This window comes from Balaenoptera acutorostrata, chromosome 12 (assembly GCF_949987535.1).
Source record: "Balaenoptera acutorostrata chromosome 12, mBalAcu1.1, whole genome shotgun sequence".
NCBI classification, from domain to species: domain Eukaryota; kingdom Metazoa; phylum Chordata; class Mammalia; order Artiodactyla; family Balaenopteridae; genus Balaenoptera; species Balaenoptera acutorostrata.
This window is the reverse complement of record NC_080075.1, coordinates 75,621,651-75,638,496: the sequence shown is the minus strand read 5'-3', so window position 1 is coordinate 75,638,496 and position 16,846 is coordinate 75,621,651. Positions and strand designations below refer to the sequence as shown.

Below are 16,846 nucleotides of genomic sequence, written 5' to 3'. Positions count from 1 at the left end.
TTTTTCCTCTTTGGGTTCATCCCACTAGGATATATGGTAAAATTACCATGTTTTAAATTTACTTGAAATAATTCCTCTCTGTCAGTTCAGTTAATTCGTTTCATTTTTACTTTCAGTTTATAGGGATTGCTTTTTTAAAATTTAACTTTGTTTTATAAGTGCATAAAATATTTGCATGGGTCCAAAGTTGATCTAAAAAACAAGATACATTCAGAGAAATCCAGCTTCTGCCCTTACTCCCTTCACCCAGTGCACTCTCTCCCACTTTATAAGTAACCTAATTATTTATTTTTTGGTTTACTTTTTCATTTTTTCCTAATGTAAACAAATATACGTATATTCATGTCCACCTCTTTGTTAGATAAACAGTACCATATCATACATATTTTTCTCCATTTTGCTTTTTTCACTTAACAGTACATCCCACTGTGTGGATTTACCATAGTTTATTCAAGAAGTCCCTATTAATGGACAAGTTGAGGTTTTTTACAGGCTTTGCTGTTACAATCAATGCTGTAAATAATTCTACAGTGAATAGTCTAGTGTATTCACCTTTTTATATTTTTGCTAAAGTATCATTGGGATGGATTTTTAGATAATGGGATTTCTAGATACACGTGTCAAAGAAAAAACAGAGCTGGACAGTAGTTAAAGCAGTAAAACCAGATTCTGTTCAGGAACTATTGTGAATAGGGGAAAAGAGACCTCAGTGTGGAACTGGACTCGATTCTGAATATAACATGGACAGGGGCTTCCCTGGTGGCGCAGTGGTTAAGAATCCGCCTGCCAATGCAGGGGACACGGGTTCGAGCCCGGATCCGGGAAGATCCCACATGCCATGGAGCAGCTAAGCCCGTGCGCCACAACTACTGAGCCTGCGTTCTAGAGTCTGCGAGCCACAACTATTGAAGCCCGTGTGCCACAACTACTGAAGCCTGTGCGCCTAGAGCCTGTGCTCCGCAACAAGAGAAGCCAGCACAATGAGAAGCCTGCGCACCGCAACAAAGAGTAGCCCCCGCTCGCTGCAACTAGAGAAAGCCCATGTGCAGCAATGAAGACCCAACGCAGCCAAAAAATAAATAAATAAATAAAATAATTTTTAAAAAAGATGGACAAGTGGGGATTTATAGTCAAAGAGCAAGGTAGGGGTCAGTGGATGGAAAATTACTAAGGGAAACCTCAAAGGTAAGGGGGGATTCTTGCTAAACTGAACTACAAGATTCTTGCTGACGGCAGGCCAGGGTGATCAGTATCATGGCGGGGTTGGCAGGGGATTGCGGAGTGAGGAATTTGATCAGGTGTCAAGGGTGGAGGGATTCTGGGTAAAGCTGCTTAACAGGATTCTTGCTAAAATTGGGCTCTACAGGAACAGAAATGGAAGCCCAAGGTCAGGCCTCCTTGAGAAGATGCCTCAGAGGAGCCTAACTACGGTTTGGTCAAGGAGAGATTCTTTGTCATATGCATAGGTGACTAGGTAATGCCACATTCCCTTCCCCGGATATGTGCCATTTTGCATTCCCACCGAAAATGTTTGAGGCTGTTTCCCCACACTCTCAGCAACAAAATGTGTTGTAAGACTTGTAAGTTTTTGCCAGTCTGATTGGCGAGAAATGGTATCATAATATAGTTTCAATTGCATTTATTTCATTATAAGTGAGACTGACATCTTTCCACATATTTTAGGGCCATTTGCTTCTCTCTTTCTGAGACGTCTCTGTTCATATTTGTTGCCTTTTGATTGTTGGCCTTTTTCTTCTCTGTATCAGTTCTTTATATATTAACCTTTTAGTTGTAATGCCAGTTCCCTTTGTTTATTTGTTTGTTTTTGTTTGTCATCTGTGTTTTTGTAGAAATTTAAAAAAAATTTTTTATTCTTACATAGTTAAATATATCAGTCTTTTCCCTTATTGCTTCTGGATTTGAGTTATAGGAAAGTTGTCTTCTCTTCCAGGTTATAGGGAACTTTATCATGTTTTCTTTAATAATTAAAAAGTTTGCCTTTTTTAAAGTTTTTTTTTATTGTGGTAAAATACATACACATATAACATAAAATTTGCCATCTTAACCAATTTTAAGTGTACAATTCAACAGCATTAATAATATTCACAGTGGTGTGTAACCATTACCACTGTCCATTTCCAAGACTTCTTCATGGTCCCAAACGGAAACTCTGTGCCTGTTATGTAGTAATTCCACATTCCTCTCTTCTCCCAGTCCCTAAAAACCTCTATTTTACTCTCTATCTCTATGAATTTGCCTTGTATGAAATATCGATGTAACTAGAATCATGCAATATTTGTCCTTTCGTATTTGGCTTAATTCACTTAATATTTTCAAGGTTTATCCGTGTTGTAGTATGTATCAAAACTTCATTCCTTTTTACGGCTAATTAATATTCCATTGTATGTATATACCACATTTTGTTCAGACATTCATCTGTTGATGGACATCTGGATTATTTCCACCTCTTGGCTATTGTGAATAATGCCTCAACCACCAAATGCTTTTCTACAGCAGCTGTACCGTTTTACATTTCCACCAGCAATATTCCGGTGTTCTGATTTCTCCACATCCCTGTCAACACTTACTATTTTTGTTTTATTAAATAATAGCTTTTTTTAAAAAATTTATTTATTTATTTATGTTTGGCTGCATTGGGTCTTCGTTGCTGCGTGCAGGCTTTCTCTGGTTGCGGCGAGCAGGGGCTACTCTTCATTGCGGTGCGCGGGCTTCTCATTGCAGTGGCTTCTCTTGTTGCGGAGCACGGGCTCTAGGCGCACAGGCTTCAGTAGTTGCAGCGTGCAGGCTCAGTAGTTGTGATTTGCGGGCTCTAGAGCCCTGCCTCAGTAGTTGTGCTGCCCGGGCATAGTTGCTCTGCGGCATGTGGGATCTTCCTGGACCAGGGCTCGAACCCGTGTCCTCTGCATTGGCAGGTGGATTTTTAACCACTGCGCCACCAGAGAAGTCCCAATATTAGCTATTCTGATGTGTATAAAGTGGTATCTCATTGTGACTAGTGATGTTGAGCATCTTTTTCATGTGCTTATTGTCTACTCATATTTCTTCTTTGGAGAAATGTCTGTTCACATCCTTTGCCCAGTTTTGAATTGGTTTGTTTTCCCTGCTGTTTTTAAGTTGTATTTTTCTTGATTCATCATTTGCTTGATAGCTGTAAACCTTTGACTACTTTCCAGAGTTCTAAGTTGGTCCTAATAGTTTCTGCTTGTTTTTCAATGTTTCTGTGGGGACAGGAGCTTGGAGCTGCCTATTCTTTCATTTTGCTGACATCACCCTCAGGTTCAATTTTTAAATTTTAGATCTTGGATATATCTGGAATTTATCTTGCTAATGGTGATTCCATATGACTGTTGAATTTATTTAAAAGTCCATCTTTTCCTGATTTTTTAAGATCTAATAGTATGGACTCCTCATGGGTTTTTGTTTTATTCAGTGAGTTATAATCCATTAGTATCATTATTTACTTTGATGTTCCATTTCCCAGACTTGTCCAGTGGGAACCCCTTCAGGTGGCTTCAGTGTCCTTTTGATATGTCTTCATCATTCACTGAGCACCATCTTACTTTCTGGTGCAAGATATTTCGGGCTCATTTGTTCTTTCTCTGTCCCAGCCCTGGAATCAGCCTTTTCTCTAAGGAGCCATGATTCCTTTTCTTGGAAAACTGTATTTAGAAGCCAAGATGTAGGCTTTTGTTATGCTTATTGCTTCTAGTCTGTCATTGCTTCCAGGACCTCTCAAAGGGCAGATGGCTTGGACTCTTTTAAACATTGATTTGTTTCCTTATTTCTTATATTATTTTTGTTGTAAGGGCAAAAGAGTATTGCAGAAAGTTTGGGAAAGAGAGAAAATTATCCACAATTTTTTATCCCCCCCCAACAATAACTATTTTCACTCTTGCTTCTCTCCATTTTTAAAAAAAATTGATTAATTTATTTTTGGCTGCATTGGGTCTTTGTTGCTGTGCGTGGGCTTTTTCTAGTTGCGGCGAGTGAGGACTACTCTTAGTTGTGGTGCGTGGGCTTCTCATTGACGTGGCTCCTGTTGTTGCAGAGCACGGGCTCTAGGTGCACAGGCTCAGTAGTTGTGGCTCACGGGCTCTAGAGTGCAGGCTCAGTAGTTGTGGTGCATGGGCTTAGTTGCTCCGCGGCATGTGGGATATTCCTGGACCAGGGCTCGAACCCGTGTCCCCTTCATTGGCAGGCGGATTCTTAAGCACTGCACCACCAGGGAAGTCCCTCTCCGTTTTTTCATACACATTCAATTTCATTCCTAGTGAATGAATAATTTTTGTTTCTTGTATTTTCACTTATGTGACATCTTTTTCTATTTGGCTACATAAATTGCTTCATAATTATTTTTAAGGGATACGTATTATCCCATCAAGCAGCTATATCATGACCATTTACTTTATTTTCAGTTTTTCCTAACGGATAACAGCTGTGGCAGACATATTTTATGTATATAGCTTACATTGTTGTTCTTTTAAGTTCCCAGAAATGTGGAAGATCATGGTCAAAATATTTATACAGCATGTAAATACATCTGGTCAGTTTGCTTTCCCCCAGAATTGTAAGAATGAGTTTATATTCCCTATTTTTATTCCCGTCTTGTCCCTAGATTCTTCTGACCAATTTTTTTTCTTTTTTTTTTTTTTAGATTCCATATATGTGTGTTAGCATACGGTATTTGTTTTTCTCTTTCTGACTTACTTCACTCTGTATGACAGACTCTGCAGACCTACTAGAGAATGGACTTGAGGATACGGGGAGGGGGAAGGGTAAGCTGGGACAAAGTGAGAGAGTGGCATGGACATACATACACTACCAAATGTAAAATAGCTAGCTAGTGGGAAGCAGCCGCATAGCAGAGCGAGATCAGCTCTGTGCTTTGTGACCACCTTAGAGGGGTGGGATAGGGAGGGTGGGAGGGAGGGAGATGCAAGAGGGAAGAGATATGGGTACATATGTATATGTATAACTGAGTCACTTAGTTATAAAGCAGAAACTAACACAACATTGTAAAGCAATTATACTCTAATAAAGATGTTAAAAAAAAAGAATATTGACAATAAAAATCATCTACATTGGGAAAAAAGAAAAGAATGAGTTTATATTGATTCGATATTTTGTTACTATTGGAGATTGAGTGAAATGTTTACATTCACTTTTGTTTGTTATTAAACCAAAGCATACATTATTATTATTTTTTTTAATAATTTTTGGAGAACTGTGTTTTATTTATTTATTTATTTATTTATTTATTTATTTATTTATTTATTTATTTTTGGCTGTGTTGGGTCTTCGTTTCTGTGCGAGGGCTTTCTCTAGTTGCGGCAAGCGGGGGTCACTCTTCATCGCGGTGCGCGGACCTCTCACTATCGCGGCCTCTCTTGTTGCAGAGCACAGGCTCCAGATGCGCAGGCTCAGTAGTTGTGGCTCACGGGCCTAGTTGCTCCGTGGCATGTGGGATCTTCCCAGACCAGGGCTCGAACCCGTGTACCCCGCATTGGCAGGCAGACTCTCAACCACTGCGCCACCAGGGAAGCCCCATACATTATTTTTCATTATAAATTTTTTTTTTTTTTTTTTTTTTTTGGCCGCGAGCACTTGCAGGATCTTAGTTTCCCAACCAGTGATTGAACGTGGGCCCTTGGTAGTAAAAGCACAGAGTCCTAACCACTAGACCTCCAGGGAATTCCCCTCATCATAACTTTTATGAAATCTTTCTTTTGTCAGATTATCCGAATCCAAAATTTACTTTTTATTGCTTTACTTTAAGTGAAAGTGACAGCTTTGAGTTAGGTCACTTGTTCTTAAGACCCCTTTAGTGCTACTTTAGGAGTACATAATAACTTAATGGTAAAGAATCTTAATGCATACGTTGGAATGAATTTATTTAAAATACTGTATTAAGAACTTTACCTTATTTTTCTTTTTACTTTTACAGTAAGGCAAAAGAGAATGAAAGAAGTAGATAATCTTGAAAGTATAAAGGAAGAATGGTGAGTTAATTTATGCATTTTTTTGTTATTAATGCCTTTGTTACTGTCTTTCTCTATTTTTACATTTCACTGACTTAGTAAGTTTTCATTATGATTATCTGTTAAATACCTAATAGTAATGTACTTCAAAGTTTTTTTTTCCATAGCTGCATTAAATGGATTTTAGTGAAGTTATAAATCTTTCTGTGATTAATTTTTTTGTGTTAAATTTCTCTCTGCCCACTTATTATTTCTTTTATTTAAGAGGGAAATTAAAGTAACTATTTATTACTTAATTAGCCTCTTGTGTTATACTATCTTGAAATCATAGTGTAAATATAATGGCTTTGGAATCAGATAAACCTAGGTTTGAATCCCATCTCTGTCTTATACTACTTCTCTGGCATTTGAGCAACTTAGGTAGATTCTTTGAGTTTCAGTATCTCATCTAAAAAGGAGGAGGTGTACATAGATACCTGAAAGGTTTTTGTAAGAATTAGATAGCCAATTTAAAGCACTGAGCGTTGTATTAGCATATAGCAGGCACCCAATAAATGGTAGGTGCAAAGTCTCTCATTCTTTTTTTTTTTTTTTTTTTTTTTTAAAGTTATACAATTTTTATTTATTTATTTATGGCTGTGTTGGGTCTTCGTTTCTGTGCGAGGGCTTTCTGTAGTTGCGGCAAGTGGGGGGCCACTCTTCATCGCGGTGCGTGGGCCTCTCACTAACGCGGCCTCTCTTGTTGCGGAGCACAGGCTCCAGACGCACAGGCTCAGTAGTTGTGGCTCACGGGCCTAGTCGCTCCGTGGCATGTGGGATCTTCCCAGACCAGGGCTTGAACCCGCGTCCCCTGCATTGGCAGGCAGACTCTCAACCCCTGCGCCACCGGGGAAGCCCCTCTCATTCTTATTAATACAAAATTCTTTATTCTCACTTCTCTGAAGTGGAATATTTTGTATTATGTTCTTTGTTTTAAATATTTGAAAAGGTAAATATCTTTCATTCATAGTCCATTTAAGGAGACAGGTAAGTATTTACAAATACTTTGTGAACACTTTCTATACCGAACAAATATTATTTATTATTTTTTCACTAGAGTACTTACTATTTTATATAGATATCTGATACTAACTATATAATTGTGAGGTTATGTCAGGAGCCCCTAAGACTGCCTCCAGATGTGATGATTTGATTAGAGGATTCACAGGATTCAGCTTATAGTCATACTAATGACTAAGCTTTATTGCAATGAAAAGATACTTTGCAAGGGGGTGAAGTCCAGGGGAAACCAGGCATAAGCTTCCAAGAGTCCTTGCCCAGTGGAGCCACCAGGACACACACTTAATTCCTCCAGTAATAAGTTATACAGCACGTGTGAGATGTTGTCTACCAGGGAAGTTCATTGGAAATGAGCCTTAGGGTTTATACTGGGGACTAGGCACATATTAAAATTCCATACTCTCATGAGAAAAGTAAAAAGGATAGCAACAGTTAGGCCTGCTATGTTAACTCTTTTCTACACAGAAATAAGTTGAATGGCTGATTGATTGATTGATGGATTGATTTTTGCCGCACCTTGTGGCTTGTGGAACTTCCCCAACCAGGGATCCAACCTGTGCCCCCTGCAGGGGAAGCGCGGAGTCTTAACCACTGGACCACCACGGAAGCCCCAGTTGAATGACTAATTTTTTTTTTTAAATTTTTATTTATTAATTTTTGGCTGTGTTGGGTCTTCATTGCTGCACGTGGGCTTTCTCTAGTTGCGGTGAGCGGGGGCTACTCGTTGTTGCGGTGTGCAGGCGTCTCATTGCGGTGGCTTCTCTTATTGCGGAGCACAGGCTCTACATGTGCGGGCTTCAGTAGTTGTGGCTCACAGGCTTTAGAGCGCAGGCTCAGTAGTTGGGGCGCCCAGGCTTAGTTGCTCCACAGCATATGGGATCTTCCCAGACCAGGGCTCGAACCTGTGTCTTCTGCATTGGCAGGCAGATTCTTAACCACTGCGCCACCAGGGACGCCCTGAATGACTGATTTTAAAGAGTAAAATTAACTTAGGACTGCTAACAGTTTTGTGGAGACGTAATTCACATACCATATAACTCATCCATTTAAAGTGTACAACAGGGACTTACCTGGTGGCACAGTGGTTAAGAATCCACCTGCCAATGCAAGGGGACACGGGTTTGATCCCTGGTCCGGGAAGATCCCAGGTGCCGCAGAACAACTAAGCCCGTGTGCCACAACTACTGAGCCTGCACTCTAGTGCCCGTGCCCGTGCTCCGCAGCAAGAGAAGCCCGTGCACTGCAACGCCGAGTAACCCCCACTTGCAGCAACGAAGACCCAGTGCAGCCAAAAAAAAAAAAAAAAAAAGTATACAATTAAGTGGTTGTTAGTACATTCATAGAGTTGTGAAACCATTACCACAGTCAGTTTTATAACATTTACATCACCCAAAGAGAAACCCCATACCTGTTAGCAGTCACACCCCATTCTCCTGTGCCCTATGCCTGACAACCACTGATATACTCTCTGTCTCTATAGATTTGCTTATTCTGGGCACTTCATATATATGGAATCATAGAATATGGGGTCTTTTGTGACTGGCTTCTTTCATTTAGCATAATGTTTTCAAGCTTTATAATGTTATAACATGTATCAATACTTTGAATTTAAATAATTAGTAAGGGGCTTCCCTGGTGGTACAGGGGTTAAGAATTCGCCTGCCAGTGCAGGGGACACGGGTTCAAGCCCTGGTCTGGGAAGATCCCACATGCCACAGAGCAGCTAAGCCTGTGCACCACAACTACTGAGCCTGCGCTCTAGAGCCCGTGAGCCACAGCTACTGAGCCCAAGCACCACAGCTACTGAAGCCCACATGCCTAGAGCTTGTGCTCCGCAACGAGAAGCCACCACAGTGAGAAGCCTGTGCACCGCAACAAAGAGTAGCACCCACTCGCTGCAACTAGAGAAAGCCCGCATGCAACAACAAAGACCCAGTGCAGCCAAAAATAAAATAAATAAATTTTAAAAATAATAATAGGGGCTTCCTTGGTGGCACAGTGGTTAAGAATCTGCCTGCCATTGCAGGGGACACGGGTTTGAGCTCGGGTCTGGGAAGATTCCACATGCCGCTGAGCAACTAAGCCTGTGCGCCACAACTACTGAGCCTACGCTCTAGAGCTCGTGAGCCACAACGGCTGAGCCCGCGTGCCACAACTACTGAAGCCCGTGCACCTAGAGCCCATGCTCCACAATGAGAGAAGCCACCACAACGAGAAGCCCGCACACCGAAACGAACAGTAGCCCCTGCTCACCACAACTAGAGAAAGCCCACATGCAGCAACGAAGACCCAATGCAGCCAAAAATAAATAAATAAAATAAATAAATTTATTTTAAAAAATAATAATAATAAATAAATAGTAAGATGTCTATACAAGAATATTAGTAATAGAGTTTATAATTTTCTTGGTAACAAAAATAGATTTTGTTAGAAACAGCAGTCCAGTAAAAAATGAAAAGAAGACTGATTCCCTAAGTGTATCAGTTGCTCAAAGATTATAAATGGTGAAGATTCATATTTACCATATGTGCTTCCAAAGCGTAAACAGATGCAAATCTTTCACCTGTTTGAACTACAGCTAGCTGATAACCTTATTTATGTAAAACACAATAGTGAATGAGAAAGTGAGCAAAAGAGGCTTTTCTGAGCCAGGAAAGATGTTTCCTATTACCTTTCCTGAAGTTTTTGTACTTTTTATTATTAGAGAAACCCCTAGGACTTCAAGACTTTTACTTAACGTAACCCCTTTGATAATCTGGTTTCAGAGTTCTAAAGAAGAGTATTGATATTTGCATCACAAAATGATAATAACAAGTAAAGAAAAGGATGACAGAGTAGAAAACAATGATGAAATAATTAAGTTGTATGTATTTAGTATTGATACACTATTTTTAACTAGAGTTTACATTTGGGTCTGTTCTTTGGAGTTCTGTGGAGTTTGACAAATGGCGCTAATGTGTGTAATGTTGCACTTTTAATTCCATATACCAATTGTTAATTGCTGGTATACAGGAAAGCACTGGCTTTTGTATATTACATCTTGTGTCCTGCAACTTTGCTATAAATGCGTATTAGTCCCAAGAGTTTTACATTGTTGTTGATTCTTTTGGATTTTCTATGTAAACAGTCTTGTTACCTGCGAAAAGACAATTTTTCTTCCATCTTGACCTGTATTTTTTTTTTTTATTTCCTTTTCTCGTCTTACTGGTTTAGCTAGGATTTCCAGTATGGCATTGAAGAGGAGTGGTGAGAAGCGGCATCATTGTTTTGTTCCTTCTCTTAGGGGAAAAGCATCTAGTTTCTCATCATTAAGTATGACATTAGCTTGAGGGGGTTCCTCTCTATTCCTAATTTGCTGAGAGTTCTTTTTTTTTTTTTTTTTTAATTAATTAATTAATTTATGGCTGTGTTGGGTCTTCGTTTCTGTGTGAGGACTTTCTCTAGTTGTGGCAAGCGGGGGCCGCTCTTCATTGTGGTGCGCGGGCCTCTCACTATCGCGGCCTCTCTTGTTGGCGAGCACAGGTTCCAGACGCGCAGGCTCAGTAATTGTGGCTCACAGGCCCAGCCGCTCTGCGGCATGTGGGATCTTCCCAGACCAGGGCTCGAACCCATGTCCCCTGCATTGGCAGGCAGATTCTCAACCACTGCACCACCAGGGAAGCCCTGCTGAGAGTTCTTATCGAGAATAGGTGTTAGATGCTTTTTCTACATCTGTTGATATGATCATATGATTTTTCTTCTTTAGTGTGTTGATGTGGTGGGTTACATTGATTGATTTTCTCATGTTGAACCAGTCTTACATACCTGGAATAAATCCTACTTCGTTGTGGTGTATAATTCTTTTTATATATTGCAGGATTCAAAATATTAGTATTTTGTTGAGGATTTTGCATTTAAAAAAAAAGTATTTATTTATTTGGCAGTGCCAGGTCTTAGTTGCGGCTCAGGGAATCTTCATTGCCGTGTGTGGGATCCTCGCTACGCATGCAGGATCTTTAGTTGTGGCACGCGGGAGGCATGCGGGATCTAGTTCCCTGACCAGGGATCGAACCCAGGCCCCCTGCATTGAGAGCACAGAGTCTTAACCACTGGACCACCAGGGAGGTCCCAAGGATTTTGCACTTAGGTTCATGAGAGTTTTGTCTGTAGTTTTCCTTTCTTGTAATGTCTTTATCTGGTTTTGGTATTTGGGTAATGCTGTCCACATAGAATGAGTTAGAAGTATTCCCTTCCACTTTTATTTTCTGAAAGAGATTATAGAGAATTGGTATCAATTCGTTCTTAAATGTTTGATAGAATTCACCAGTGAAATCATCTGTGCCTGGTGCTTTCTGTTTTGGCAGATTATCAATTATTGATTCAGTTTCTTTAATAAATGTAAGCCTATTCATATTGTCTATTCCTCCTCATGTGAGTTTGGGTAGATTGTGCTTTTCAAGGAATTGGTCCAGTTTATCTAAGTTAATCAAGTTTGTGGGCATCCATCTCCAACACACTGTACTCTGAACCTCTTAAAAGCCTAGACTATTTCTTATTCATCTTTGTGTCTTCCCACCTAACATATAGTAGGTACTCAAATATTTGGATGACTTGTGTTAGCATAATAAGGTTTAGTAGAATTTATAGACCAAATATGTGTGATAAAGGACTAAAACTTCAGCTACTCTGGATGCTCAGCTTTATTGGCTTTGTACTTAGTACTTAGTAATTAGTAATTAAGTATAAATTGCTTTCTGAACAGAAGAAACAAATACCAGAAAGCACAAAGTGGTTGTAATGACATTATCATCTAATATTTAAGAATTTACTACGTGCCAGCATGTGTACTGGTACATACAGTATACCAGGTATAAATAGGCCTTTATGTGTATTCACATTTAATCTTAACAACAACCATGTGAGATAAGTGGTAATACTAAGACATAATATGGATTGTCTTAAGAGTATATATAGAGAGAATTACCTAGAAGAGTAAAAAGAATATACCTAAATTTAAAAATTGCCCTGCTATCAGCATTTTTATTCTTTTAGTTAATTATTTTTTTGGCTGTGCTGGGTCTTAGTTGTGGCACATGGGATCTTCTTTGCGGTATGCAGCATCTTTAGTTCTGGTATGTGGGATCTAGTTCCCTGACCAGGGATCGAACCTGGGCCCCCTGCATTGGGAGCACTGAGTCTTAGCCTCTGGACCACCAGGGAAGTCCCTGCTATCAGCATTTTATTAACAATATAATAGTGACTATTTTGAGAGACAGTCTAGCACAGTGATTAAGAGTAGAGGCATACGGGCATTAGGACTTCCCTGGTGACGCAGTGGTTAAGAATCTGCCTGCCAATGCAGGGTACATGGGTTCGAGTCCTGGTCCAGGAAGATCCCACATGCCGAGGAGCAACTAAGCCCGTGCGCCACAACTACTGAGTCTGTGCTCTAGAGCCCGCGAGCCACAGCTACTGAGCCCGCGTGCCGCAGCCACTGAAGCCCGCGTGCCTAGAGCCCATGCTCCACAGCAAGAGAAGCCACCTCAATGAGAAGCCTGCGCACCACAACGAAGAGTAGCCCCCACTCGCCGCAACTAGAGAAAGCCCGTGCTCAGCAACAAAGACCCAACACAGCCAAAAATAAATAATAAATAAATAAATAAATTGAAAAAGAGTAGGGGCATTAGAAGCCTGAGTTCAGTTTCCAGCTCTGCCTCCCAATAGCTTTGCGATCTTGGGCAAATTACTTAAGCTTTTTCTTTACCTAGTAAATGAGGATCAAAACAATATGTGCCTTTTAGGTCACTGTGAAGATTGAAAGAGTAAACACATGTAAAGCGCTTAGAAAGGTTCCTAACATGTATTAATAAATGCTTAGTAAATATTAGCTATTAAGAGAGGCTTTATAATGTATCATGGCTAGGAGCATAGACTTGGAAGACAGATTAACAGCGTTTGAATTCTGTTTCTGCCACTTACTAGCTGTGTAATCTCTAACATGTAACTTAACCTCTTTGTGACTCATTTTCCTTATCTATAAAATGTGGATAAAAATATCTGCCTTGCAGATCCTGGCACAGTGTAAGAACTATAAAAGTGTTGATTATTATCTGAGAAATCTGAGAAATTATCTCTCAGTACATTTATGAATTTTCTATGTGACTTTAGAAAAGATCAACCAGAAACCATCCTTTTATCAAACAAAATCTTAGGTAATATTTCTTTTATGACAAAATATAAACACACATACACATACAAAAATAGTAGATGGGGTGGGCAAAATGGAGGAAGGTGGTCAAGAGGTACAAACTTTCAGTTATAAAATAAATAAGTCATGGGATATAATGTACATCATGGAGACTTTAGTTAATAACACTGTACTGTATATCTGAAAGTTGCCAAGAGAGTAAATCTTGCAAGTTCTCATCACAAGGAAAAAATTCTGTAACTATGCATGGTGATGGATGTTAACAATTAACTAGACATTGTGGTGATTATTTTGCAGTACGTACAAGCATTGAATTATGTTGTATACCTGAAACTAAAATAATGTTATATGTCAGTTGTACCTCAATTTAAAAAGAAAGAAAGAAAAAAAAAACCCGGTAGAGTATTAAACCACTACAGATGAAAGTCTTGAGTGGGAAATTTCATTCTGAAGTGTGCAAAGGAGCATAAGTATGATTATGACTGTTCCTCACACCTTACCACCTTTAGTTTCAAGAGTGCTTTGTGTTACCAAAAAGTACATAGCAACCCCTCTTAAAGCCATTTTGAGAGCTTTACAAAGAACACGTGTTTTTACTCTGGACCGGTGGTTTTCAACCTGGTGAAGTTTTGTGCATCCCACCCCCAGAGGCCATCTGGCATTGTCTAAAGATGTTTTTTATTATTATAACACTGGGGGTTGGGGGATGTCCATGCTACTGGCGTCTAGTGGTTTAACGGCCACAGATGCTGCTAAACTTCCTACAGTGTACAGGACAGCCTGCCCAACAAAGAATTAACCCTCCCCAAATATCAGTGGACTGAAGTTGAGAAAACCCTGCTCTGGACCACAAGTGTTAATGACTTCCCGAGGCCACATATCTACTATGTTAATTCAGAAGAGAGTCTCAACTGCAGGCATGGAGGTAGCGTGTCAGTTCTAGATCCTTTAACTAGAAAAATTTGTGTAAATTTTTAGAGAATTAGTGGTTAATAGTGCTTATTTTTCTTTTTTGTGTGTGTGTATAGGGTTTGTGAAACAGGATCTGACCACCAACCTCTTAGTGATAATCAGCAAACAAATTGTGAATATTTTGTTGACAGCCTTTTTGAGGAAGCTCAGAAGGTTGGTGCCAAATGTGTGTCTCCCACTGAACAAAAGAAACAGGTAAGTGTCCATAAATTTTTTCTTTCCCAGTGCTTCTCAAAATATGGCCCTTTAGAGGTCAAAACTGTTTTCATAATAATAGTAAGATATTATTTACTTTTTTCAATGTGTTGAGTTTGCACTGATACTGCAAAAGCAATGGTAGGCAAAACTGGCACCTTAGGAGGAATTGAGGCAGTGATACCACTCTGAACCAGTAACTACTGTATTCTTTCCTTGAACTTGCAGGGGGACAAAACACTCGTTTCAATTAAAAATTTCCTTGATGAAGCAGTAAAATTTACACATTTCATTAAATCCCAACTCTTTAATACACATCTTACAAATATTCTATGTGATAAAATATGAAGTGTATGTAAAACATTTCTACAATATACAGAAGTATCTTAAGGAAAAGTACCATTGCTTGAGATACAAGCTGGACACTCTGCTTTTTTTAAAATTTATTTATTTATTTATTTATGGCTGTGTTGGGTCTTCGTTTCTGTGCGAGGGCTTTCTCTAGTTGCGGCGAGCGGGGGCCACTCTTCATCGCGGTGCGCGGGCCTCTCACTATCGCGGCCTCTCTTGTTGCGGAGCACAGGCTCCAAACGCGCAGGCTCAGTAGTTGTGGCTCACGGGCCCAGCTGCTCCATGGCATGTGGGATCTTCCCAGACCAGGGCTCGAACCCGTGTCCCCTGTATTGGCAGGCGGATTCTTAACCACTGCACCACCAGGGAAGCCCTGGACACTCTGCTTTTTCATGGTGTACTGTTTTTACATGAAAGTGATTTACAGACAACTAGTTATTCAGTCTTGGATATTCTGCAGACATTTTCTCAAAATGTATGAAGTAAGTCTGACACTTCAAGGGAAACAACTTACAGTATTTGTTGCAAATGATAAGATATGATTTTATCAACTTTTTTAAGTGAAAGTAAGAATTTTGATAAACTGCCATCATGCACTTGACAGCTTCCCAAAACTTAAAAGATATTTCTGATAGGATTATTGTCATATTAATAAATATACCTTTAAGTTTCAGATTCCATGTTCAGATTCTCAACTAACTTTTTTTTTTGAATAAATTTTTTTATTTTTCATTTACTTATTTTTGGCTGCGTTGGGTCTTCGTTTTTGCACGTGGGCTTTCTCTAGTTGCGGCGAGCGGGGGCTACTCTTCGTTGCAGTGTGCATGCTTCTCATTGCGATGGCTTCTCTTGTTGCAGAGCACAGGCTCTAGGCGCGCAGGCTTCAGTAGTTGTGGCACGTGGGCTCAGTAGCTGTGGCTCGCAGGCTGTAGAGCGCAGGTTCCGTAGTTGTGGCGCACGGGCTTAGTTGCTCCGCAGCATGTGGGATCTTCCTAGACCAGGGATCGAACCTGTGTCCCCTGCATTGGCAGGCAGATTCTTAACCACTGTGCCACCAGGGAAGTCCCTCAACTTTTTTTTTTTTTAATTGAAGTACAGTTGATTTAAAATGTTGTGTTAGGAAATTCCCTGGCTGTCCAGTGGTTAGGACTCTGAGCTTTCCCTGCTGAGGGCACAGGTTCAGTCCCTCGCTGGGGAGCTAAGATCCCACAAGCCACGTGGTGTGCCCAAAAAAAGAAAAAAGTTGTGTTAGTTTCAGATGTACAGCAAAGTGATTCAGTTTTTTTTATATATATATATATTATATATAAAATATATATAATATATATAATGTATATAAAATATATATGATATATATAATATATGTAAAATATATGTAATATATATATTCTTTTTCAAATTCTTTTTCATTATAGGTTATTACAAGATAGTGAATATAAGTTCCCTGTGCTATGCAGGAGGCCCTTGTTGTTTATCTATTTTATATGTAGTAGTGTTTATCTGTTAATCCCAAACTCTTAATTTATCCCTCACCCCACCTTTCCCCTTTGGTAGCCATAAGTTTGTTTTCTATATCTATGAGTCTGTTTCTGTTTTGTAAATATATTCACTTGTATCATTTTTTTAGATTCTACATATGTGTTATCATGTGATATTTTCAACTAACTTTTGAGATACTACCACTTACTACATTTTGATGTAGTATCTTGGAAAAACTATTAAAATGCTTCTTTTTGCAACTACATATCTGTTTGAGGCTTGATTTTTTTTTTTTTAAATGTACTTCAATCAAAATGCCATATCACAGCAGACTGAAGGCAGCAGCAATTATGAGAATCTAGCTGGCTTTTCGAAGTCAGACATTAAAGAGATCCCTTTACTCTTAATTTGCCTTTAAAATTTTTTTTTTAATATATTTTTTATTTATTTATTTTATTTGGTTGCACTGGGTCTTAGTTGCGGCAGGCGGGCTCCTTAGTTGTGGCATGCAAACTCTTAGTTGCGACACGCATGTGAGGTCTAGTTCCCTGACCAGTGATCGAATCCGGACCCCCTGCATTGAGAGCTCGGAGAGAGTTCTTTA

The 16,846-nt window shown here is 39.6% G+C and overlaps 1 protein-coding gene across 3 annotated transcripts in view; it reads left to right on the top strand.

Moving 5' to 3' along the window:
• UBXN2A (UBX domain protein 2A) overlaps positions 1-16,846 on the top strand; it is a 53,975-nt gene that overhangs the window by 12,318 nt on the left and 24,811 nt on the right. For all 3 annotated transcript variants that reach the window (XM_057558097.1, XM_007183452.3, XM_057558096.1), the window contains exons 2-3: positions 5,966-6,020; positions 14,274-14,412. In XM_057558097.1, the coding sequence (XP_057414080.1) occupies positions 5,980-6,020; positions 14,274-14,412 (180 nt within the window). In that variant the 5' untranslated portion in view covers positions 5,966-5,979. The remainder of the gene's footprint in view (positions 1-5,965; positions 6,021-14,273; positions 14,413-16,846) is intronic.